The sequence below is a fragment of the Corvus moneduloides genome, chromosome 4, assembly GCF_009650955.1.
Source record: "Corvus moneduloides isolate bCorMon1 chromosome 4, bCorMon1.pri, whole genome shotgun sequence".
NCBI lineage: Eukaryota > Metazoa > Chordata > Aves > Passeriformes > Corvidae > Corvus > Corvus moneduloides.
This window is the reverse complement of record NC_045479.1, coordinates 12,312,040-12,339,005: the sequence shown is the minus strand read 5'-3', so window position 1 is coordinate 12,339,005 and position 26,966 is coordinate 12,312,040. Positions and strand designations below refer to the sequence as shown.

Sequence of the window (26,966 nt, the reverse complement as noted above, 5' to 3'; positions counted from 1 at the left end):
TGCACAGAACACGTCTTTTATTCAGTAAGCAAGCAAGCACAGAAGTATAATGTGTAGTGCTTAATATTCATACAGTACTAAAAATATAAAAATAGAAATAAAATTTCACTGAAAGCATTTTCACTCACAAATATACAAGGAAAAGTGCTGTCAAGCCACATCATGCTACACCACTTGCCAGTGCTGAACTGACAGTTTTCCAACAGAACTGAAACACTAAAAACTAGTCCTTCCTCACAGTTTTTGGTGAGCCTGAACATTTGACTATCAAAAATGGGCCTCCTGCAGTTGAGAACCTAAAAAGCATAGATGTCATAATGGAACAATAAAATAATTTGGGAGAGTTCTGTAGTGATAGTAGCCTGCTTCAGGCTGTTTGTGTAGAGAGTAAAAAAAGAGAAGAGAAATAAACTTGAATCCTGATTATAATCCAGATCAGTCATGGCTAACAATTCCTGGAACTTAATGTGCATGGATATTTGTGCAATACTCCCACCTGCTGGCATATCCATCAACTCTCTTCCTCAGATGCTGCAGTTCCCTTTGCCTGCTTTACACTGGCACAGATCTTGCCCTTAGGTCTGGTGGAGTCCAGGAGAACAACCCATAAACAATGCTAAGTGCCCTCACCTTTTGGTGGGACTGGAGCTGATCCAGCACCTTAACTTCTCTGGCTGCCCCTAAAGGGAGAAGAACATCCACACAGCAAAGTGATATGGGCTGGAGACTGATTCCTCAGGAGAGTCCCCACACCAGATTCCTGGCTTTTAAGCCCCATTTTGAGGGAGTGACCTAGAGCTGAGGGCTTAAGAATCTTCTGTTTGCTAACCCTGGGCATGGAGCTGAACTGCCTCCATCAGGGGCTGTCTCCATAAAGGCATGGGTGGGATTTGGGATCAGGCTGAGAATCACAGCTGTAAATCAGAACAAGCCCTGTCTCACAGAGTGTGTCAGTGCACAGAACCTACTCAAATCACACAGATAAGGGTGTGCAGAACCTAATGTGAACCCCACTGGGATCAGTTCTTATTTTGGAATGGGATGTATTTATACTTGGTTATACCTGCTATAAAAATAAATGTGACGATTAACCCCTGAGATCATTCTAGCATACTGTTTTGGCCTGTTACTTGTTTCCCTCAGAAATAAATTTTTATTTGGTTTACGGATGTTTATTTAGGTTCTAGTGACAAGATTTTATAAAACACATTAAATAATCAATGTGGGGCTGAAAAGGTGTACATTCTAGTTGCATATATGATACATACCTTATACGTATATAATACATTCCATAACAGCTGAATGTTCTAGTATTGTCTGGGAAGTTCTTGCATGGGGACAAAGGACTTAAATACTAGAAGATAAACAGCTGTTCAGGATCAAAGATAATTGCATCTGATAAGGTTTACTTGGATTGTTTTTCTTTCTTTAAATCTTATTACACATAATAGCTACAGTAGTTTGTCCAGCAGGTAATAAATGAATGCATAAAGCACTTCTAGCTATATCTGGATATCATATGCATGCATTTTTTATAAATAAAAATCGAATGTGAGGTCACATTTTCCCATCTTCTGTTTATAAACTAAATCAAATTTCTCATTCATTGAAACAGTGAAGATGTCTTTCCACAGCCCAACTCGTCCTGAAACACAGAAAAGAACACAAGTCAGAGAGTGCATGTAACAGGACACCAAATACCTACAGTCTAGTTGTACAGGGCACCAAGTATCAGCTGTGAGATTCTGATCAGTCTGGGCTTTCACTGAAAGCTTAATGAGACCTAAGGGTGTTCACTGTGTCACCCAAAACTCTGGAACAACCCTTGCAAAGCCTAAAATATGGACCATACACCTCTTCAGCTGCACCAGCCCAGTGTTACACAGGAAGAATTCAGATTTGTATGAGACTTTACTCTGGCCTTAATCAGAAATGAACACAGATTTTGGGCTGGGTGTTCACTTAAAGGTGGATTTCTGCTTTCAGTGCAAACTATGGCTGTTTAATAATTCCAAGAGCTAACAACACATTCCAAAAGTACGGTGTCTACAGCACCCACTTGTTAGGGAACTATCCAAAAGGTACATGGAATGTGGGGTATAAAACTGACTACTGAAGTGTAATATTTTCATTGCTAATTTCTATTCTTTTGTGTCTAGAGATAAGTCCAAGAGATGAACTTCCATTTCTCAACATGGGGAGATTTGTTTGTTAAATACAAGTTTCTATCTATGAAAGAGAACAAGTGCCATGCACTCAGCTTGTGCCACTGACATTTTAATTTTGAACACAAGGAATAGGAAGCTTTTGGGGGATGCAATATGGACACTGGACATATTCCTCATAGGAAGCATTCTATGGGACCCAATCAGTAACATAAGCTGGTGACCCTGCTGAACCCACCAGCCAAGAACAGCAGCCCCCTTAACAACTGTTTCAAAGCAGCCCAAAATGTATTTAACTCAAAGTCAGCCAGGGTTACTTATGGCTAAATAAGCCCCATGGAATAACTGGACTGGGAGGCCCAATTATCTTCTCATTTATGCTGGAGATAGAGACAAAATCCAGACTGAAAGGAGAATTGGGACTGTGCTACCGGAGTTCAATCATAACAGCAAGAACAAAGCTACATGCAGGGAGCTTAATTATGCATTTGATGCACAAGAATACCCATTTAATTCAATTACCATTGCTTTTATGCAGCAACTTTATAATTGAGACCAAAGACAAAACTGTCTGAAGCATCTACATATTACTTATTAACATGATGGTATAGCATGTGTGGCAAGGGACATTTTATGAAATCAGGGCTTTTCTGTAACTCCTGAAGGTATGAAAGTATCCTGGTTTCTTCTCAGGATCCAAAGACCAGAATAACCTGACACTGAAAATCCCATATATTGTTTTCACCAAATTTCTCATGTATTTTTTAAAAAATAAATTAAGAAAGTGCTTACAATCATAAACATCTGATACTAACTGAAATTTTGCTCTGGCAACTACAACTGCAAAAAGTACAGCATGAAACACAGAACCCTGTATTTCCCATTCAATAATGATAATAAAATGTTTTCTTCCTCTGTAAAGAAAAGCCTGTTATGTCTGAGTCTCCCTAACAACATGTATGGACAAATGACAAGTTTTACAAATGACATACATACACAGGGGATTATTTGTAACAATTGTTTTCTTTTTTACCATATGAATTGATAGCTTGTCAAAAAGTCACCCACCTGGTTTATGATTTGAATCATGCAACTGCGTAAATTATGATGTGATTAGAGTCAAATACAAGTAACATATCTAATCATTGTTCTGCTTTCACAGCAGTTCAGGGTTATCTTCAGAGTAAAGATCAATGTGCTAAAAGAAAAAAAAAATGAAGAACTAAAATAAAGCAAAATAATAAAGTAAATGTAACTAATGACAAATTAAAAATATTTGAAACAAATTACAATCAGCTGTCATGTCATTGCCACCATTCTTTGTCACAGAAACGAACAGAGAAGGAACAAAGCACTGCTAATGAAGCTACATTCTGGAGAAACAAAATATTGTAAAAGCCAAAGACAGCAAAGAAAAGAAATTCAAAATAAGGATATTTATACTGAAAAGCACACAGCGAACAAATGACAAAATATCACATTAAGTGCTGTAGCTCCCTTCCTTCTCTATTACAACATGAAGGCTTCCTTTTGACACATTTGTAGCCAGTAGAAATAAGAGGCTACGTGTGGGCCACCAAGGAGAACACAACCCCGCTGTTTGTAAAGCCTTGTACCCACACAAGCACCTTATCCAAGGACTTTGGGATGTCCCAACCAAATGTGGGATAATTGAATAAATAACTAGCTGACACAGAACTAGTAGTCAAGAGGGTCTCATGATATCTGGTATTTTCATCAGAGATTTGAAAACAATTATAAATATTACAGTTGGTATAATTTGCAGATCACATGAAGGCTGGCTGAAAATGGTAGTATGGAAAGGGCTGCTACACACAGATATCTAAGAGCAAAGTATTCCTCTCATAATCCCTGAAAAAGGGACAATAACCGGCAAACTGATTCCTCTGAGAGACTTTGCAGTCATGATAAACATGCGCTTCATGTATGATGCTGTATCATAAAGTGCTAAGAGGACTATGGGTGGAAAACAAGGAAAAGTTCCAAATAAAACTGGATTCAATTAGTGTATGAAGTGATTTTATGTTTGGATAAGGCATATGTTGGGGTAACATAGGAACTGATCATCTTGACCTGGTTCTCTCATTTCTAAAAGTGCTGTAAAACAGCCCACAGAAAATAATTTGAGGGAGCCTAAGTTCACTCTTGCACTTCTCAAAGACTACTGAAAGGACTTGATTTCTTATCAAAGGACAGATGGATCAACAGATCAAATGGCAGCTCCAGGTTCCTAGAGAAAGATCTCACCAGAATAAACATCTGGAAGATAAAGACATTTTACACAGCTGAGGTAGGTAACAAAAATAAAAGGCTCATAAGAGAAGCTGTGGTTCCTTGTAATTTTACACATTAGAAATATCTGCTATTCTAGAAAATCTGATATATTTCAACCCAAGGGCTCAGGCCAGGATAAACTGTATGAGATGGTATGGGCTTTGGCATGCCAAAGGTCAGAAGGAGCAGTGCAGAGTTCTCAGCACAAAGAGCTGAATCCACCGAGGCAAGACAAAGACCCTCTGACAGAGTGGTCTGAAATTACACTGTTAATCTTGGATTCTTCCATCCTTTCCTATCACTTCTACCTAACTTGATTTCAAAAGAACCCAGCCCCCAAATTGCACCAACAGTCAGTTCCCTCCCATCCTTTACATGGCAATATTTTGCCAACATCTAACACACCCTAGAGGTCACTAATCTGCTTCTTGCAACTTCTCCAAGAAGAGTTTTGCTGTGGGTTTTAAACATACCCCTGCCAACAGGAAGAGCCTCTGCATTACAGCACTGATCAATGAGTTGATGGCAGTGTTCCACCATGGATTCCAACTGTGCTTTGTCATAAGAAACTCCTAAGAACCTCACCAGCTGCTCAACCATTGTTACTAGGTCCTGTAAGAGAGCATTTAAAACCCAGGTTATTTCACAGTGTTTAAAATTACATTTTTCATGAGTTTAAATATTTCAAAGTAAGCTATATGCCAGTGAGCGTGAAAAATACAAGTGCAGAAGTTGCAGAAACACCACTGCCTCGAAGTTTTGCCACCTTCCAAATTGCTGAAAAGAAACACATTCTGAGCAATTAGAGTAAGACAGGTTGGCAGAGAACATGGCCATGATGTTCAGATGTTGGAACAGGGAACAGCTGAAAAGTAACTGTGAGGCTACCCACTTCAGAGAACACCCCACCCTTAACTGATCCCTTTGGAATACCAGTGCATTTCAGAGGATTTAAAAATCACTTTGATTTTCACCTTAGTCAAATAAGCAACTAAAACCATTAGGAGAGCCCTTCTTCCGCTGTCAGGTTCTGGGACTGCATTCATGTGGATGGAAAGGAGCTGGTGAGGTGGCCTCTGAAAATAACCATTAATTTACATCTCCAGAAGTCCAAGGTTCCTCAGTATGAGTTGCAAGAACAAAATAGTAATATTTATCAGGAAGCAGAAGGATGCTGTGATGCCACCAGCTGGTGAGCACAGCTAGCAATACATTAATTATTCAAAACCCTGGGTTTGAAATAATTTCGACTAAACTTTACTAACTCTGATTGTATTACACCTTCTTTTAGAACCCCACTCCATCAGAAGGCTCAGTAAAGCTGGAATTATAATTTACCCAGATTTTTATTGAGTCTTGTCCTGATTTTGTCTTTTTAGAAAGAGGAGCTGGGTTTTCCCTATGTTTGCATTAGTTTTCCAGACAAATAAACATTTCGAAGTATTTTCATTAGCTCTCAAACATGCATTACTGCAATAAGAAGTACGTACCATTTTCACCAGATTTCTGACTAAAGTGGATTTATTAGCCAGCATACAGTAAGGACCCAATAATTATATCCACCTACATGATCATACCCTCATTGTTCTCAAACTTGTTTCACAGAAAGCAGCAAGAGCAACCAAATAATCATTATAAATGCCAAATGCATAGGAAAAAATATTGATTATATACTTTTTTTCCTCATTGGAACAGCACATACAGCAAGACTTTTTTTTTAAATGAATGTCCAAGGCTGAGTGTAGCAAGTACTGAACAGTTTCACATTGCTGCCTTCTCTGCAAGTAGTTCAGTGCCTATGGATGCAGGCAGACTCCCCAGTAAATTACTATGTATATGAAAGCGCTTAAAGTCCATAGAAGCTACTGAATTTTTAAAGCCAGTGCTTTAAAAATGCTATCAGGCATTAGGGAGCCCAAATACGGACACAAAAATGTAATTTTGTGCTTCATGTATTTGAAAAACTAGGATGCTAAAGGAGATTAAAGCACCATTTTGCTACATCTAACCTACCTTATGCATATCTTCATACTTGAGAAAAAGTACATTGGCATCCATGTGGTGTTCCCAAAACTCTTGCACGTGTTCAAACCACGAACCATATCCTACTACAAAGACATTATGATTGGCATGAGGAAAATGAACATTTCTGTTATTAAGCCATTATCAAAAAGGGAAAAAAAGGAAAAAAAAATGAAATAACTGGAGCAGCTCATAGCCCCAGGAGAACAGTATCTCATTTTGACCCATGCAATGGAAGACCTAACCCTCCCCCCAAAACTTTACTTGTTTGTTTTCCACTTCTCTGATTAAGTCCACATTTGCACTGATCTCAGCCAATTTGTGTGTCTCTACCAGAGGTTCAGCCACTGGTACTTGTTACTTACAACCTCAAGAATCTCTTTTGTTGCCAATATTAGAAGACAACCCCATGAGAAACGCATTTTGCATATTTCTCTATTACCAGTGACTAATACCCACAAAGTACTCACATAATCAAGGCAGAAGCTAAACAAATATGGTAAGATGATTTCCAATTTTTTCCCAATATTTTTTTGTCAAATTTTATCTTTTCAGCAAAGCAGCTGTAGAAATTTTTTTTAAAAAAAGCTTTTTAGGGTATTTTGAAGCCACCTTTTCTCTTTGAAAAAGGATTGTTTGATTCTGGTAACTGGAACACCGATGTGTTACCTTCATGAATCCATTTCTTAAGGGGTCTGTGGAATGAGAATAGCAAAAATGGAATCTTTCCTTTAAAAAAATTGAAAATTGGTCAGTTGATAAAAATTATTTTCCTATGAAACTGATCTCTTTGTCCACTGTACATGTTTGAGTTACCAGGATTCTGCTGTATTGCTTCCACGAGGTGCAAACATTCAGCTGAATGCTAAATTTACTGTATTATAAGGATCCCATTTGCACAATTACGGCCACAGAACATATGGGCTCTGGAAGGTTGTGATAAAGCCAGGTAGCTGCTACAAGATAAAGACACAAATAACTCTTGGGATACTTACATGGAAAAGAGCACCCAACCTTCATTCCATTCTCAGGGAATGCAAATGGAAAACTGAAGGTAGGCTGGAATGGGAGGAGAGCATTAATCCTGCTCAAGCTTGCAGGATAAGGAGCAGCAAAGGTTTTTAAGGCCTGTTAAATAACCTCCATTGGTAGGCTTTACCTTTTTCTTCCCTTTGGTATTACAGCTCCTTCAGTATCAGGTCCCCTAAATTCCAGGTTTGCTGCTCTGGATCTAGAGGAGATCCTGCTCTCAGAGCTCAAGGTACCTGGTGAATTCTTAGTGTCACATTAAGGTATCAGAGGAGATTTTGTAGAGAAATAAAAGGCAGTAGGAATTTTTTCCTCTTCCTAAGCTAGAGAGTGTGGCAATCCCTTGGCAAAAAGCCCAGGGGCAGTCAGTTATGTGAGAACACGGGGCTTGCCCTCCCTATCAGCTGGTGCAGGGGAGCTACTCCAGGCACTGCAGCTTGAGTGGGAGCATGGTGGGTGTGTCATGAAGGAGCAGCTGGCTGAGCAGCTGGTGAGCTCCTGCAAAGCAGGTGATTGCATTCTCCTCACAGAGCTGCATTTTTCACGCAGCAGCAGCCTGCAGCTGCCTTCTCACGGGGTCTCACTTGAGCTCCCTGGTACACTCCATGCAAACTAGAGAACTTTGTGTCAACGTGCAAGGGATGAACCTTGAGCTTTTGGCTGAAATTTAAATATTAAAGGAATTACCAGGAAAACAACCCCAAACCTGAGGACCAGAAACACTCTTGAGGAGCAGCTGACAGTGAGGAATAACTGAAATCAAATGATGCTGGGAGTATTCACCACTTTTTATAAGGTACCTGGCAGCCTGCAAACTGAATTTTAGAAGAGCAGACTGGAGTTTTGCTCTGGTTCAGGTGGAAAACTGCTGAACCCATGGGCTCAAATACTGTAAGGCAAATATTTACAAAAAGCATGGCTCATAGTTTGCATGGACAAATCTAAATCCCCGCAGCACTATCTGCAGCAACCTCCTTGCTGTATATGCAAAACAAATGCACCTTTATCCAGTTCACTTCTGTACTTGCAGAAGGAATGCAGAGATGAAAATAAATGTGTGCAGAGAGAACAGCTCCTTACACTTGTCATTCATAAACCTTCTGCAGAACTCCTGAAACGTTCCTCTGTAGCTCATGGTCCTTAGGGAGCGGTGGAACTGGTAATAAGACACCACCAGGTCTTTGGGGTTGCGAGCCATGTATATTACCTGTGATGGGGGGAAAATCATCTTGTTGAAAGCTTTTTCCTCATCCCAAAGCACTCACACAACTGCTGCCAGTAGAGTTAGAACAAACACGAGCTCATTTTCACCTTTGAGTTGCCGTTGTGGAGGTCCGAAGGCAAAAACCGATAGGGCAGGTGGCTTTTGATGAGGCGAGGGGACGTCAGTTCCTAAAACAAAGCAGAGGGAATCGTTTCCTATTGAGCACTGCTTCAGGCACATCCTGAGCTGTCCTGAACTATCACCCTTGAAGCCCTTTACTACAGGGACTTCCATTCACAAATTCTCTTCCCGAATTAACAGGAGCTTGCAGGTAGAAATCAGGTCAGGGAGTTACATCTAGTTTTTAAATATCAAAAGGTTGGATAATATGTTGGGGGTTTTATCATTTTGGATTTTTATCCCTTTTGTTTTCAAAGTACTTCCATTTGTAGGACCTTCTCAGAAAGAGAATATAACAGCCAACGATTTTTAATATCAAACTAACTTTATCTGCAGTGATGCCTCCACTAAAAATCCTTAAAAAATATTAGAAGCTCTGAAAACACCACCCCCTTTTTCCAAATTTTACCCTCAGAATTATGCCCAAAGGTTTGTCTGAGTGTGTGAACGTCCTTCAAACAATATTTTTTCTGTAATTGGAGACAAAATTGTCTTACGACACAAATCATGGTCTGCTATTAAAAACTGAATAAATCCATACTGAATCAGGCTCCTAGCACATGGCATAGGTAAGAATGTGTAATCTCAAACTAAACCTCTTACTATTGCCACCACTTTTTTGCATCAGGGTAGCACTGAGGTCTTGCTGGATTAGGCATCGCAGACGAAAATGAGCAATCTCTGACCTCTAAATACTCTCAGCCTAAAGTAGGCTGAGGCTGCAGTTGTCATTGACCACACACAGCTTAATTCTATCCCTGCCAGCCTTAGCTTGCTCAGTTCAAGCAGCACTGCAGCTGTGACAGGATGGCCCTGCACAGTTGGCCTAATAATTCCAAGATGTGCCTCTGTCAGAAGTGGTTGCAGCAAAGACAAGATCACACTTATGTGCCATGCAGCTGGACCTCAAGGGAGTCTTAAGAGCGTGGGATTTCATGCAGGATATTCCAAACCCCTCAAACTACACCCACAGAGTCTATAGAGAACCAGGATCTGTGGATCTGAAGATTGAGATGTGTAAATTTGGAGCAGTGGGAACACAGATCCATGGATATCTACATTTGTACTTCCTCTTTCACAAATTCAGGGAAGGAATCAAAGCACATTTGCCTCATTTGGCCAGCTCCTGTTTACGTAAGCAAGAGAGGCCAGGAACCTTGATTCAGAAAACCCACTGCCAGGATATTTAGGACATGGAGAAACATTTAATGTACTAAACAGAATACAATAAAGCTTAAAAAAAGCAATTTAAAATAAGCCAATAACACTCCGAATCACTGCAACATTCTGAACAAGTCTGGCGATGAAAAGGAGAGGGACACAGGATGAAATGAAGTGATAAACATGGAAACAAGCAAAAAGATACCCAAATGCTGGAAGACTTTCTTTGCAATAAATTGTACCTTGATGATGTCCAGACCGGGCTGAGGGTACTCTAGGACTGGAAGTTGCTCATCTATATTCATTAGTCCAATCTCATCTGGATCAGCTCCCTGACTCACTAGATATACCACTTCCTGCAGCAAGCCTGTGCCTGCAGAAACCAAACAATGAAAGAGAACAGATTGTATTACAGCTCTTATCTAAACACAACCATACGAAGGGAGACCTAAACAGAGAAATAACAGCAACTTTTGTCCTCAGCAGTCTGCTGTGAGCTAAGTCTGTAACTACTGTTTTAACGTAGTATGTCAGCTCCCTTAGTTTTAAACACATGCAGATCTTTCATGCAAAAGACCTGAGATTTTTTAAATTCAATAACGATTTAAATATCTTTGCCCCCAAATTATTTAACCCATGAATTGCAAAGCATTTAACGAAAAGTTTTACCCCATAAATGTTACCTTGGCAAAACAGTACTATTTCCATTTTAGAAATTAAAAAACAACGCGAACAGAGGTCATTCAAGTTCTCGAAATGCATTAGTGGCTGTGCTGAGAGACCTTTATTCTAAATTGCAGGCAAGGCCCTTGTTATGCAATGATTTGAGAGTCTGTTTATGCATCCAGGTTATGGAGTGGATAAAGCCCCGAGCACACCCATGCACACTGAGTCAGTCACAGGCTTTAGAGGCCCCAATTGCATTATCTCTCCCCACTCTGAGGACATTTACAAAGCAACCATTAGATGTGATGGCCAATGACTGCACTTAGGAAAATTAATAGGTACTTCAATTAGACCTTTGGACAGGGAAACTATTTCAAAGTGACTTTACCTTCAGGCAGGTAGGGAACTCTCAAAACAGGCAAATACAGAGATATTTGACAGAGGGTTATGAAGAGAAAAGCTCTTGGTGAGATGGAGGAGCAGAATGGGGAGAGATCCCAGCAAGCCAGGGGAGGGACCCCACAGTTTAGATGAAAAGTCCCAAGGGTGTGGGACGTCCTAAAAACTGCAAAATCCAGACCCATTATTTAAGAGTTGTGAGCAGTAAGGGAAATGAAACCAGGATTTATTCCCTATCTCGTGTTGTCTAAAGGAACAAGTAATGGTTCCAGAACTGGTTACAAAGGCCAAGCCTGTCCCAACATCCCAGTCCTTGGAAAGATGAACTGCAAACTCTGAGATCATGACCATTTGAACTTGAAAATAATTTGTGAGTTGCAAGTCATTGTAACAGTCTCTAGTTAATTCACATTAACTAACAGGTCTGTGTACACAAACAGGCACCTTTGCACCAATCCTGTATTTTGTCCCAACACAAAAAACCCCCTAGTGTTTCATTAATCTGATTATTGTTTAATCTGAGACAGAAACTGTTAAGTTTGGAGTAATGGTTGGAGTAAACACAGCCCAGACACAATGTGAAAGAACACACACCTCCAAGAATTGTTTTGGATAGCAAGCACTTCAAGATTGCTCTGTTCCCTTGCTGACTGGTGGGTAAATGTAAAAGGTGTGGGCCATGAAAAAAAAAAGAAGACACATTTACATTCTCATCACCCACAGAGACAGCTGTCACACACTTAATACACACTTGCCCCTGAGGCTGTTCACTCTGCATTTTTAATTTAGAGCATATATTTTATGCATTAAAATTAACATTCATATAGTACTTTTATATCAGTTCTTGTGACTCTGAATGACCACAACCCTTGTTCTCATTAAATATTTATTCTGACAGGAAACACCCTGGTTCTCCATAAATTATTTCAGTATTTCCAATTCCACCTGCAAAGAGAAATGCTATTACAGCAGCCCTGTTCTATGAAAGCAAAAGAAATAACTCTGTGGGGGATACACAATAAACTATTTTTTCATTGCTCAGCTGCTCTCTAGGCAAAAAGCTGCCATCTCTATTGTGCCTCTGAATATAGAAGGGCTGCAGGGTCGAGACAGAACCACCCTGACACTCCAGGAGAGCAGCACGTTCCCCACCAGATCACCATGAAGTCCACTGGAAAAGTGAGGGCCAGGGAGCACAGCCCCCATGGCCTTACCTGGTTCTGCTCAGACCTGTGGCTATGCACCAGACTTGGCTTGATTGCCATCAGATCCATGGAGAACTGCAGAGGTGGGAAATGACATATATCCCACCCAAAGTGGGGGTTTTGGAAGCTCAAAGGTCTCCATTTAAATGTGTTTCCACCAAAACCAGTGACACATTGAAAGACAAATGCTGGGACTATCCAATATGCTGGAACTTCTCCTCCCTACACCTGCAGCAGAATCACTGATCCCAATTTCCCTCACCCATGAACTCTGTGCTAGCTTTCTCTTTTGTCACTCTCTGTATGTCTTGGGGTGACTATTAGCCTGACTTTTTTCCACATTAGCACTCAAGTTACTGTGCTTTGGAATTTCAGGGTCTTAACACAAATGGAAACTAGGGAATTAATTTTTGATGGAACAGCGATTTTTGTTTAACTCATCGCCCTTAATCAATTATTATTTACCATACACACACATTCCAAGAGCTCCAGGTAAAAAAATTATCATTTAAATGGTTTCCTGTTTAAAAGAACAAATTAAAGCATCAGAGGCTTATTTTTTTCAAAAGAAAAATATCTAAAAGCTTTTATGTATATGATTAGATATGTATGACCTCCTCACATCTCTACTAGGATTAAAACCAAGTCAAATTAAAGATATCAGAGCTGAATGTACTTTTGGGTTAGAAAAGATGACTTAACCTAGCAACAGGCAGCCCAAATTCCAGACCTGGCTGCTAGGGCAACATCTTCAACCCTGGGAACACTGGCTGGCTGGAAAACCAAATAAACTGGGCTACTGAACCTATCCACATGATGAGAAGCCCAAGTCTGGACTAGGACTAGGAGAATTTGTTAAAATGCCACAGCACGATGGGATGTGAGTCTTCTGCTGCAGCCCCATCTGTGTGTAAAACATACAGAAATTTGCCATTTGACCCAGCTGATTTAGTGATCTCTCTGGATATTTGCAAGAACCATCGTTTTATGGATGGAAGGTAAATTCCTGAAACTGAGGTTGATTATCAAAGGAGATTGTGTGAATAACACCAGCAATCCCAGTCTATCACAAAACCCGGCCAGATCTAAATGTCACAGAAACTTTCTTAGTAAAAGGAAAATTATAGTACTTATTGGACAGAAGAAAAAGGTGATGCAAGCTAAATAGAAAAAGATAATAAGAGTATGCAGAGCTTCTCTCTGTACTCCCTAGATTTCTGGCCCTGCTGAGGCAATGGATGCTGTGCACCTCCAGTATCTTCATTGTCTCCTCCTTGTGCTGCTGAACACCTGTACATGTACATGCACACCTCACTTGGGATGGTACAGAAGGATAACCACAAAAGGATAATCACTGAAAAACAGGATTAACTGCTAGCCTTCGGACACGAGGCACCAAATGACACATTAACAAGTTCCCTGCAATTCTCCCTTTCTTCTTCCATCTGCAGCATTTCATCCTGGAGGAAGACTGCTCACCCTGCTACCTCCAAGGTCATACTGCCAAAACAGACATGGAATTCATGAACACTTATCGAATTACAGCTAAAATGGAGCCAGTCAGCATCCGAGGAACTCTGGTGCAATGTACCTGAGCAATCCTCTTCCTGACAAGCTCCTCTGCTGTCAGTAAAACGCCTCAGGAGAACACAGAGTGTTCCAGTTTATCACACAGTATCTGGAAAGAGAGGGGGTGGGAAACAGCTGTGAGAAGATACTGCCTTCCAGAATCGGCAGGTTTTTAGGAGACCTTTTTAAATGATCTGTGAACCTGTATTTCTAGCCTGCTGTCATTCCATAACAGCATGTAGGAAAGCAGCCCAGTCTCGGCAGCGGGAGAGTGTGCTGGTGGGGATGTGCTGTGCTTTCCTGTGCAACCTAATGGCGCACAGAAACCAGGACTCATTAAAAATCCCATCACACCCCAGCACTCCCTGAGACTGGGAACTCTTCCTTTGTGCCATTGCCGTGGCCAATGCCTCAGCAGCAAGAGCAAAGTCAGTCCAGGGCCACTCTGCCTCTGCTCTTCAGGAGCTGCTGCAGCAGTGAGACAGACACGACTTGGAAACACCGCGGCTACTCCTTCTGGCTTCTGCGCATTAGATGTCTTCCCATGCCAAATTTAGTCACTGTGGGAGGGAGAAATATTCTGTAGTGCAGATGCTCTCTGGCTTCTCTCAACACTTCCTGGCCACTGGCACTCCTGTGAAGTCACTGGATATCACAGATGTGTTCGAAGTGAAGTAGCAAATATAAAACCATAAGATTCTCAGTGGAATTTCACTTCTCTATGTGGTTTCTAAGGTAGTTTCTTTCAGTGTCTCCTTTCTTATCAGCTAAGATGGGACAAACCTGCAGCCCAAAGGCCTTTGGTATATTCCGTTTATTCGGCCCTTGTTTGGAAACCACATGGAAAATTAAAATAAAGAAATACTAATGCTAGTAATCTAGCAATCCTAGTTAGCTGTACTTTATTTTATCTGCCAATGCTTGACCAAATTTTGGCTAACCCAATGCAACAGATCCATTATGACTCATAACTTTTTTATAGCATTGGTAGATACAAGTGCCCATTAAAAATGAGGGCTGCTAAAGCTGCCAGGCTGGCCTGCAAGTGCTGTACAGCAGAGCCTCACACTGTTGCTCTAATTGCCTGCAAGCTCATTCCCCCTTGGCTAATTCCAGTGTAAATCTGCAGGACAGTATGACAGATTCATCTTCACCCTACAATACTGGAGGGAAAATTAGATTTTTCCATTAGAAGAAAAAACCATTTCCAAAACATTAAAGTATCTCCTCTTGAGGTCTGTATGTTAAAGTTCTCCTACATGTTCGAATTCCACCTGGCTTCAGAATAGAGGTTTTCATTAACAGCTAGGGTTTCAAAAATAAAAGTAATGTATATACCTTGGTGCCATATTTTCCAATTCTTCTGTTTTCCTAAATGAGACTGGGGATTCAGAATAAAGACTAAAATTGTGATGCTATATTGTCACACTATTTTTCTTGACTGACCAATTAAATATTTTTTAGAGGGCCCAATTTTCAGAAAGGACTGAATACTCATCCTGTAAGACTAAACGCCCCACAGTCAATAGTGATCTGTCATGGGAGTCTGTGGTACACAAGGAACCTGAATCCAGACCTACTGAAAGTAAAAGGCGACAACTTAAGTAAGACTAGATTAAAAGTAAGTGTTAAATACACAATTTCCAGCAACATTCAGTAAGCACAGTCTTAGATTTTTAGACTTCCTAATCCATTTATTCTTCTGCTTGCAGCTACCAGCTTTTAAACCAAAACCAACAGGCTAAATTCTGGAGACATGGGTCCATTAATTCTGAGTTGTGTTTTGTTTTGCCAGAGGCTATAAACAGCACACTGTGAAAACCCTATTCTATTTAGGAGGAAAACCTACCTTCTGTTTGGTAAAAATGCTGCCACTGAACTGTTTACACACATGTATTATCCACAGAATTATTGCCATTATGTCCAATACAGTATCCTAAAGCACTGCTTTAATGAACTGGTTACAAAGCAGGGCTATTTTTGGCTAATGCATTAGTACTATTTTTTTAAAAAGCGGCCTGAGTCGTGATTCTCCCTTACATTAGCACACTAAGTACTCAATAAAGGGCAGGATGGGAAGTGCACATCCACCACAGAGCGTCTGAGACCTGGCACTGACAGCTGGGGCAGCCCCACTCCCGCAGAGCGAGGCAGGTGACCACTATTGTCCACACCAAACACCAGCCTGGAGACAAACACCTCCTTTGGATCCTAAAACTGGAGCAACACTAGAAAATAAAACACACCAGGTCCCGTTCTCTGGGAGATTTGTGGCACAGCCAAACCCAAACCCACAGGGAATGATTCCCCAAAGAAGAGAGATTCATCTGTCTCTTCCTGGGATCAGCGCTGGCTCCAGCTGTCTCCCACACCATGCTGGGAGCACACTGGAAGAGCACAGAGATGTCAGGGAATGTGCAAGCAAGGAAACAGCAGGGATGAGAGCCTGCCAGAGCTTCTGCCTAGTGTACTAGTTAGCTAGTGTAGCCCTGGTGAAGCAGATAACCAGATTTTCTATGTTTCCTACTTTAGACTTTATAAACCCACAAGAATAGCTCAAGTCACATACCCTCCATAAAAGCCATGGCTACCCCAGCCTGTACCAGCTGGCAGAGGTCTCTTGCTGAGGACAGCTGGGGAAAAAAGTCTTTCTTTTCTATCCTTGTTAATAATCCACAGCATCCTCACATGCTCTGCAGCAAGGGCCGGGTAAGAAGCATCCTAACAGCTCTAAGAACTGAGTCAGGTCCACAGATCTCCTGTTAAAAACAATAGGCCACAAGTTTGCCTTCATATGCCTTCTGGTTGAAGAGTTATGATTTGTGTCTTCAAGCTTGTCCTGACATCCATGATTTCCTCATATCCAGGTGTCCTGGATTTTGTCACAGGTCTGTCACAGACAGCTGCTACTGGTTGGTTACAGACCTCTCTTGGTATCAGATATTCAAAGGGAAAAGTATTTTACTCTTCTCTTGAAGCTTTAGCTGGGCTGTCCACATCTGTGGATGCTCATAGTTTCTGCACCAGGTGTCATCACTAATGGAGTAACATCACACAGACTACTCCAATCCACTTAAAATTAGATTGGCCAAATTAGCAGAAGGAGTTTCTACTTTTGGCATCAACTCATGTAGCAAACTTTGCCTGGGACAAACCAGAATGCATCCACCCAAAATACTCTGCAGGTTGTTTTTCTACCAGGAATGACAAACAGCAGGCTAAGGACACCAACAGTCCTGCACTAGCACAGGCACCTTTAAAAGAGGACACCCTCATAACCCAGCTCAGGCACCGCGGCTTTCACGACAACAGAGCAATGCGCCGGGTTGTGCAGCCGTAACAAAGGCTTGGCCAGCAGGACAGGAACTCGCAGGGGAAGAGATCTCTTACTGGCTAATACATGCTACAGGGCAGGTTTTGTCTCAAGCATCTCAAAATTTCCTGGCAAACTGTCCCCGTGTAAACCAGCAGCGGTACCTCCCCACAGTGATGGGCAAAAGCGCATCAGCAAAGTTTCAAATCTCACCTCCACTCTGGAGCATAGAAAAGACGCCCTTAAGCCAGTCTTACCTCAATTGTATCCTGCCCTCCTGCATCCTCTGGCAGTCCCATTCTCCCATTTTTTAGAGCCCATAGAAAAAAGCATCCCTAAATTACATAACACGTTACCCCAGCAGGAGCTCACAATCTCCAGCTGAAAGTCTTCCCACTGTTTCTAATTTCCCTTCATTTTCACACACTGTACCAAGGACAACAATGCAGCAAAGAACTTTGCTGTAATGACAAGCCATTGGGTTTTGCAGTCGTGCTCAAGGACTTCATTACATTGAAGGGAACTTCATAGTTACCCTTAGCATCACTGATTTCTAGGACAACTCTATCACTCTGTGCTCTGCTCTACAGTCATAAAATGGTCTGTGGATAAATGCAGAGCTTCACATCAAGCTCTGCTGACTGAGATAGGATCAGAAATCAGGAAACAACAGGGAACATCTATTAGACACTTGTGTTGAGGTACATCTCATACCCTTTGCCATGAACATACTCCTCTCCCCATATAATAATGCCAGAAGATGTCTGTCACTACTCAAAATGCAATTCTCTGCCTCAGTTTCAACCCCTTCCAGGAAAATTGTTAGGCAAAACCTGCCTACACATTAATGTGCATTTGCACGTATTAGGTGGTCAAATTTCAAGAGTGCAGCATACCAATAATATAAAATGAAACAGCTGCAGGTACAGGTTATACAACAAATAAAAAAGGCAGCACATTTGTTTCCAAATTTCCAGAAACACTGTTTGCCCTCTACACAACCTGTCCAGTCAGCTACTGCTTGTCTAAGGTCAGGGAGTAAAGCATTTCACCCCACACAGAATCCCACTTAAATTATAGCTGCACTAAGCAAAAACCATTCTTCTCAAGGTACCTATGTCCCCCCTCATTTAGCACGCAGTCATTCCCCGTCTGCTGGGCTGCTGCTTTAAGCCAGCTACAGCCAATTCCATTGCTGCTCTTCAGAATCAGAAATGGAATGAGATCTGATTGGGAGTATAAAAGGGGATCAGCCAATCGATATCACCATGGGTTTGATGCCCAAAGATTTTAGCTTTTTATACATTTTTTTATATATTTCTAGCTTTGTGGACTGTTAATACATGGTTGTATACCTCCTGGTATTTTTCCCACCCTTTCTCTTAGATTTTAGAATAAGCTAATCTTCTATCACATTCCTGAAATACTGTTTAGTCTTGTTTTCAAGAAGAGAACCTACAAGGATATTTTGTTTTCCAACCAGAATCTGAGAAGACACAACAAGAAATGGGGCAAAGAAGCCCCTGCACCAACTCAGGGCAGAACCTGGGGGAAAATTACTGAACTAGCTGCTCTTCTAACTGGACAATATTTGCTAGATATGACCATTTGTGAAACTTATAAAAATTGTGGAAATCTGATGTTGGGTGTGCCCATTACCATGGGGGCACCTGGAAGCTTCCAATAAAGACCTGCTCGTTATCTTACCATTTTAATACTGTCATAAGGGTTTTTCCCCTTGATATCAGGCAACAGGTTACAGTATTGCAGCAAAATGAAGAGAACACACTTTTTCTGACAGAAAGCACAGGTGATCCCATAGAAGCACTGACATCCATCATTACTAATGTGCACTTCAGCTCTTCATGTAGAGAGCAATCCAGCTTCAGCAATGCCTATGGCTGTTCTGTGCTACTTTGGCAACCCTGACCAGCAGTAAACGGGCTTGTAACTGCGTGGTTAATCTGTGTTTCTGATTGCCTTGCATCAACAGGTGGGCTGTGCCAGCCATGGGGTGGCAGCAGGGCCGGGGCAGTGACTGTCCCCTGTGCTGGGCACTGCTGGGGCCACACCTCAGATCCTGGGGCAGCTCTGGGCCCCTCAGGACAAGAAAGACATTGAGGGGCTGGAGCGTGTCCAGAGAAGGGAACTGAGCCTGGGGAAGGGGCTGGAGCAGCAGGAGGGGCTGAGGGAGCTGGGAAAGGGGCTCAGCCTGGAGCAAAGGAGGCTCAGGGGGGACCTTCTGGCTCTGCACAACTCCCTGACAGGAGGGGGCAGCCGGGGGGATCGGGCTCTTCTGCCACGGCTCAAGAAAAAGGACAAGAGGAAATGCTTAATTCAATTTCAGACCTGCAATTTTCTAGTTTCTCTACAAAAATATATATGGTAGGTGACATATGCTTGTCCATGGGAACTGCTCTTCATGATATATGAAAAATTCTGGTAGAGAAGAAATGCATCTAGTGGAAAACATAGACAAAAAGGTTATATGGCTTATTCCATGTCACACAATCTGCAGCCACAAAGTCACACTGCATGCCCAGGGTACATAAGCTTGCATCACTTGCAGCCTTTTTGGGACAATACAGGGGGTAGTTCCTTCCCCTCAACACAGGGCGTATGAGTCCCTAATGTACTGAACAAGAGAAAAGTCTTCATTTAATAAGACTGCATAATACGAATAAAAAATGAAGCATTTTGCTTCCTTTCTTTAATAACTTCACTGTGACAAATGAACAATTAACATGAAATGAGAACAACTGGCTGGTGTGTTTGGCTGATCTACATCATTTTCTAATTGTTTAGTCTTTGAGGTCACTATCATTTAATACAGTCAATAATGATTTCACATATTCAGAATACACTTTTTAACCTGGGTAAAGCCTTTTTGCTTATTTTTTTCCGATGCCTGTTTACAAAAAAAAAAAAAAAAAGCAAGTTGAGTTTTGCATTACTTCACAGCAGGGAAGCTATTATGCTACATTTGCAAAAGACCCAGGAAAACCTATTCGATAACTGGAGAATTCTTCCTCTTCTGAACTGTTTGTTCTGCCTCTAGTAACATCTCTTCACTGGTTTGATAAAAGGGTCGTGAGAGAAACACTGCTATATGGATAATAAAAGGAGTTTCCCTTAACTGCAGATTTTTTTCTCCGCTTTTATTTCAAGTTTGAGGCACACAAAGACCTATTTAATTCTACTCACATTGAAATCAAGTCAAATGTATCATTGGCAAACTTAACATTGTCTTCAATTACTTAAGCTTTGATAATTTTATTTATAATTTCTTTGCCTAGCAGCATTTAAGATTGAGTCAATACCTGAAGGTACTTTGAGCTTTATATAAATAAAAAGATACACCCATTTCAGAAGGACTTTCAAAGCACAGGAACCCAGTGGCTCTAACCCCCAGAAATATTAATCTGCAGAAGTTACTTTCTGCACCTGAATGGTCCTCAATGGGGTGAATTTAAGCCATGGAGTATTTACTCTTCTCAGTGGTGGAAGGAACATGATTCAGTCATCAAAAGCATGAAATCAGATTCAAATATAGACCCTGTCCATCAGTCCCGAAAGAGACAGCTCACAAAGCTTATCTCTATCACACAATGCAGTTTGCTGTTCCCTTCCTGTTTGAGTAAGAATTCCATTCATTCTGGCCAGCTGGTATGGGAATTGATGCACATTCATCTGCCATTAAAACAGAACAATATCTGAGCTTCATACATTGCTTAAAGAGACCAAATAACTGTGATGTTACTGTCAAAGAGAAAAAGTTACAAGCTACATTCTGATTTTAAAGGTATCAACTCATTCATCCAGATTCATGACACTGACAGAGGTTTCCCATCATTTGGTGTCACAGGGCATAACATTGCTTCAAAAACCAGAGGTGAAAAGAAAAGAATCCCAAATGTATTCTGTGTAAAAATGCCTTGATTTTTAAGCCAGCCTCATGATTTCTCGAGGCATGCCTCTGGGCCAGTAATATTTGCATTAATTCTTTCAATGAAGATGGTTTAAGCCCAAGGTAACAAAATTCGACAGAGGTTATAGCACTATAAATCCAGCATAGCAGAATCTGGCTCTTTTGCAACTGCAAAGCTGTGGTTATAAAATAATAGCAAAAAAACTGCTGGGAGAAGTTCCATAGGAGAACACTGGAAATTGAGGCAAGTCAACTAATTTAACACACATGGATGCTTGTGTCCCCTGAGGAGCCTTTGCCACAAAGTCCACTCAGACCTGCCATTAGCAGGGAAACCTCTGCAATTCACCGCAGCTGCCACACGTCCCTCTGACAGCTCCCAGCCGAATCTCCCACAGCTCAGGAACATCCTTTCAGCCTGATTCTCCTCTCAGTTATGACTGTGCAAATCAGGACTGACTGTCAGCAGTGTTCGACCTGTGCACGTCTGGGTACCTGCAGCCACCTGAACTCAGTCAAGCAATAATACTCTGGATATTGAATAATAAGACTGTTACTGGGAAGTACAGTAATACCAATCTCACCTGTAAATATCACCCCACTGCCAAGAGATTTTTATAGTCCGTGGAAAACAGGAAAGGCAGGATTGCACAAGATAAACAGAGCGAGATTTTGGCATACTCACTTGGTACATTTTCTTTATAATTCATTTCTTTACTCAAGATTTTGCCAACCTGATTTTATAACGCAGTCCCACAGACAGCCAAGGCTGATTGGAAGGGGAAGAAACAAGAAGCCAGGGATAAGAAATCCTTAAACCAACTTCATACTTCAACCAAAGAAAAAAGTATGTATGCCTACATCAAGGTTCAAGCCTCTCTTTGCCTTAAGTGTAGTAACTTTGGAGTGCCAAGAATATTTTAGATGTCGATGAGCTGAAGTCTATTACTTTAACTGGGCAGTCAGGCAAACATGAAAACTGCTGTTTATATTGTACCCTCTGTTTCTCATTCACAGTTTAACAGCTGTCCCTGTCATAGCTGTAATGGCCAATGCATCAAACAGCTCCTTCCTCACACAGAAGAAAACCCCAGGGCACACAGAGACCCTGCATGGGAAGAACATAACAGGGATCATGGGATGAGGGAAATGGGCCATGGAAGAATGCAGAGAGATTGTAAGAGACAGGAAGGACAGAGCTCCTCCATCGGCCAGGACTGGTGTCCCAGCAAGAGATAGTGCTGGATTCAGGAGTGGTAGAAATAGGAGGATAAATGAGGTGTGCACGCAGTGGGAGAGGCACACAGAACAGGAGGAGAACAGAGAACCCCCAGTATATGCAATGCCATGACCTGCACACACGGAACCTCTCAAACAAATAATGAAATGGACAACCCAAACTGACTCACCCTGGTTCATTTCACATAACACCAGAGGTGAGTGTGAAAGAATTCCAAAGAGGAGAGTAAATATACACACATGAAAGCTGTCCTTGGACTGACCCACATACTCACTGCTGGCACTTCATTAAGGCAAAGGTCTAGAGCCAACATATTGCCTAACAGCCAAATGGTAGTTACAAAAATCCAGTGCTACAAGAGAAATTGAGAATCTATTAAAAACCACCTCCAGACAGGTAAGGCCATAGGCAACACTTGCTCTTTTGAACCTTTGTCTGGCACCAAATGCAAGTTCTCATGAAGTGGCTGGACTTGAAGCTGATATTTGCTCAACAATTGACATTTTTCAACACAGAACTGCAAAAAATTATTTGGCAAAATAATCACCATGGGAGAGAGAGCTTCATTATTAATGTAAATAGCACAGTTTCTCAAATTACCAGTTTTGCAAAAGGCATGAACTTGTGGGCTTTGACCCAAGAATGCAAAGTACACATTCATTTAGAACACACACAAGATGGTATTAAGGGAGCTGCTGTGCACCTCTTCTGAGTAAGCACATGGACAGATCACATTCAGTCAGGATGACACCGTAAGACACAATAAAACACTGAGTGAACCTGAACTAAACACTACACTTCAGGGACCAATTTAATTCCACCAAAATCACTGATGTTAGCAAACAGCTAATCTAGCTCTTAGCACGGTGACTGGGGGAATACCATGAAAAAATTTGCTTCTCTATTAATTTTGTAGCTTAAGTTCATAGATGAGATTTTTAATTTTCAAGTAAGGTACAGAAAGTCCACAGGATGAGAGGCTGCAATGCAAGTTGTGACAGAGACAGTGCTGCCTATAATCTGTGCATCTGTATCTTATTTGTGGTGTGAGCTCCACGGCATTCTGGTTTACGTTTCCTCCTGCAAATCTGTACGTCCCACTCAGCCTGCCCACTCTACACTACAGAGTTATGTGAAAGCTGGAACTTTTGACTTTACTTCTTCAAGAGCAGTAGCACACCTGATTTTAAATTATGCATCACGGCAAGAAAGGTTTTCTATAATTACAGTAGCACTGGATGTAAAAACATAGACACATTCATGTATCTAAGTGAGTCTCTGGGTTTTAGGCGTAAGTTTCTCATAGTCCAGAAGCTCCCAAAAGCTGTTATCATTGATTGGGCACAGGTGTTAAGAATAATTAAAGATATAAGGGATATCATTATTCAGCCATCCATCAGTGGAAATCACATTAAAGCAGAGTCACTTTCCATTAGGCTTATTACATTACTCCCAGTAAGGCCACTGGTACATTTGATTTTCTATCATTATTGGAACAGCTTCTTCCTGGGTCACTCCCAATTTACCAATAACTGTAACTATTTCCAAGCACCACCTGCATTTCACCTGTTTGGAGCTGCATTGTGTATTCCTGCAGTGTACAGTGTCTTCCAAATGGCTTCCAGACCACTTCACCAGTCCCTGGGACAGCTGAAGCAGTCCTGGCCCTATAAGCCACTTGTGGATTGTCTTTGCCAGATAAGCCACCATATGGTCAACAGCTACTGCTGGAGCCTTCTGCTCATAGCCACAGGCTCTGGCCTCTCACACATCCAGCACACAGACTCTTTTGGGTATTTTCCACAGTTTGAGCAGATGGAGAGCTGCTGCTACACTGAACAAAGCTGATTTCTTTAGGAACAGGAACAAAGTTTTCCATTGGACCTATTCGACATTGGTATGTTTTTCTTTCTTGAAGTATTGTTCAAACAGCATTTATTCACAGAAACTAGATAAGTGGTCCCAGCCATGTTCTACCTGTAAATATTACCAGAATAAGCCAAAGCATTTCACCCCAAATAATTACATTTTGTGCATGAAATCTGTTTTGTGAACCTACATTTATTTCATTTCAGCAACACCATGAAAATTCTGATTAGATCCAGTAAAGAGAAAAATCTGTGTCAACACTATTGAGAGGCAGAAAGATGAAGTTTTAGTTAGGGTAAAGGGGTTCTGGATTTAATTCCTGGCTTTGCTGTAGACTTTCTGCATGACCCTGGCTAAGTCAGTGGGAACCATCCTAGGGAAGCCAAATTTCTGCTGTCCCTAGCCACCAGACCCTCTGAAGCCCTAAATAAGCTGTAAGCCACAGAGCAGCAGCTGAAAAAAGAAGCATCCAAGGGTATTGGTAGACTTTGGGCTACAAAAAGGTGGAGCCCAAAGATGTTATTATTGTCTAGAGCCTATTCCCTCAACAAGGACATCAGATTACTCACCACCCAAGCATTCTCTTTCCTGGCAAATGAAATCCTATTTTGATCTCAAGGCTGCTCCTGTAGCTTGTCAATACTGCACCTTCAGTTTTGGTGCCCCAGTTCTCACCCATCTTTTCCTTCTCCCAGTGACCATCAGTAAATCCTCTTGTAGCATGTTTTGTAAGCGGGCAGTTCCCTGTCACTGGGGCCCCAAAAGATCCAATATTATGTTGCTATATGCACAAAACAGCAAATTAAATATGATTATGCAAGCTGGCTTTCCGCAGCCACCTGTCTAGCCATCAAAACTAAGCTACTGCCAGCTATTAATGATACTGTGGCTGGCTGAGATTGGCTGAGGATGTTTAACAAGATGCCACTAGGAAATTGGGGTGCAATTCTAACACAGGAACATTGTAGCCACAGATTCTCAAAACAGGAATCTTAAACGACAAAGAATTTAATAATATTGGTACTGCATGCTATAAATCTTGAAAAAGACAGTCTAAAAGGACTATTAAAATGTAGCTGTCTACTCGTAATCCTAGTATTTTGGGGGCCATCCATCTACATACTTTCCCTTATCTATTGTGTTATCTATCAAGCCCTTGCCAGTCTTTAAGAGCACAGTAAGTAATAAAATATATAAAAAAATGTAAAGACAAATGCTTGAAACTGCTTGAGAAATTATAAAAACACAATAGATGCTACACTGTAGAAATGTGCATGCTTGAAGCAGCACACCAAGAAGTTGAAGAGCATTAGCCATTCAGACAACAAACAATGAAGAAAGTCAGAAGCCCACAATACTGAAACATTGTTTTACAAGGGCATTTACAGAGCTGACATCTGTTATCTCCAACGGACTTTGGATTTCCTAGAAAGAGATCATCTTATTGTCAGGAAAAAAGTCACTCAAGAATGCACTTACAAAAGACTTTATCTGATTTTATCAGGTGGGGTACAAAGCACCCGTACTGTCTGTCTCTTTGCAGGCAGCACTACATCCATGATAATTCTCTTTAATTATTTTTGCTTGGAAATGGAGAGGATAAAAAATCAGGAAATATGGCATTACAAGCAGACACCCAAACAGTATACAGCAACCAAAGGATGCATTTAGTGGACACAACATGCACTTGTACTGTAAACAGGAGGCCTTTCTGGTGTATCAGACAGTGCAGCAAGAATGCACTTGGAGCACATGTTCTCCCAGAACGATCTGGGCAGCCGCCTCGGGAGTGCAGCACAGAGGGAACGCCGTGGAGCAGACACCGAACCTGTGCACCACAGCAGACATTCGCATTTAAGGCACAGACCTTCCCCGTTCGACATCTTTGCTGAGCGAGATTTCTCCTGCTCGGAGCAGCATCGTCATCCTCCAGCGCTTCGGGACCACCCAGGCGGGCTCACCGGGGCAGCGCTGGGCGCTGGCGTTTACCCACCCTCCATGGGTCCCCCACAGGGCCTCCGAAGCCCCTCCGTGCCCGGGACAGGCTCTTAACTCTGCAGAGCTGCGGGGGCTGCCGGGCCCAGAGCAGCATCCCCGGCCCCATGGCACCATCCCCGGACACAGGGCACCATCCCCGGCCCCATGGCACCATCCCCGGACACAGGGCACCATCCCCGGACCCAGAGTACCATCCCCAGACACAGGGCACCATCCCCGGACACAGGGCACCATCCTTGGACACAGGGCACCATCCCCGGACACAGGGCACCATCCCCGGGCACACCCGCGGTGCCGAACAGGCTCAGGCCTCGCCCCCACATCCCGCGGGGGCCGCCGGGGCACCTCCAGCCCCCGCTCCTGGCCCCGGCTGCCCTGCGAGCCGGGAGAGGAGGAGGACGAGGAGAAGGAGGAGGAGGAGCCGCCCCACCACCCGCGGCAGCCCCGGCCCGCCGCCCGCCTACCTGATTTGGGATAGGTGACGATCCAGACGTCGCTGTCCCTCACCGGGAAATTGGCGATCTCCTCCATCTTCCCGCGGCAGAAGGGCGGCAGCCGCACCCCATTGTACTCGAAGTACTTGCTCTCGAACTCGCAGGGCGTGCTGGGGGTCTCGGCCTCGCTCTCCGCCATCCTCTTCCCTGCGGGCCGCGGGGGAGGCCGAGGTGCGCGGGCCGCGGGCGCTCCGGCGGCGGGGAGGGAGGGAGGGATGGAGGTGGGGAG

At 42.3% G+C, this 26,966-nt stretch overlaps 1 protein-coding gene across 2 annotated transcripts; it reads right to left on the bottom strand.

Annotated features, from left to right (window-relative positions):
• Positions 1 to 26,966, bottom strand: SULT4A1 (sulfotransferase family 4A member 1). 2 transcript variants are annotated; one of them, XR_004239775.1, is made up of 8 exons: positions 26,708 to 26,966; positions 10,299 to 10,429; positions 8,823 to 8,903; positions 8,592 to 8,718; positions 6,474 to 6,568; positions 4,934 to 5,072; positions 3,234 to 3,363; positions 1 to 1,645 (listed from the first exon to the last, which is right to left on the bottom strand). XR_004239775.1 is itself a non-coding variant. In XM_032107176.1 (7 exons), the coding sequence occupies exons 1-7, from the start codon at positions 26,874 to 26,876 to the stop codon at positions 1,533 to 1,535; spliced, it is 855 nt and encodes a 284-aa protein (XP_031963067.1). In that variant the 5' UTR covers positions 26,877 to 26,966; the 3' UTR covers positions 1 to 1,532. The 2 variants fall into 2 exon arrangements, 1 of the variants encoding a protein (XP_031963067.1); XM_032107176.1 differs by lacking the exon at positions 3,234 to 3,363.

Excerpts from the sequence above, each read along its gene's own strand:
- SULT4A1 (XM_032107176.1), bottom strand. The coding sequence starts at position 26,876 with ATGGCGGAGAGCGAGGCCGAGACCCCCAGCACGCCCTGCGAGTTCGAG. Across the intron at positions 8,904-10,298 it reads CCGGTCTGGACATCATCAAG|GAACTGACGTCCCCTCGCCT; the intron begins GTACAATTTATT and ends GCTTTGTTTTAG. Across the intron at positions 1,646-4,933 it reads GGCTCTTCCTGTTGGCAGGG|GACGAGTTGGGCTGTGGAAA; the intron begins GTATGTTTAAAA and ends TCTGTGTTTCAG.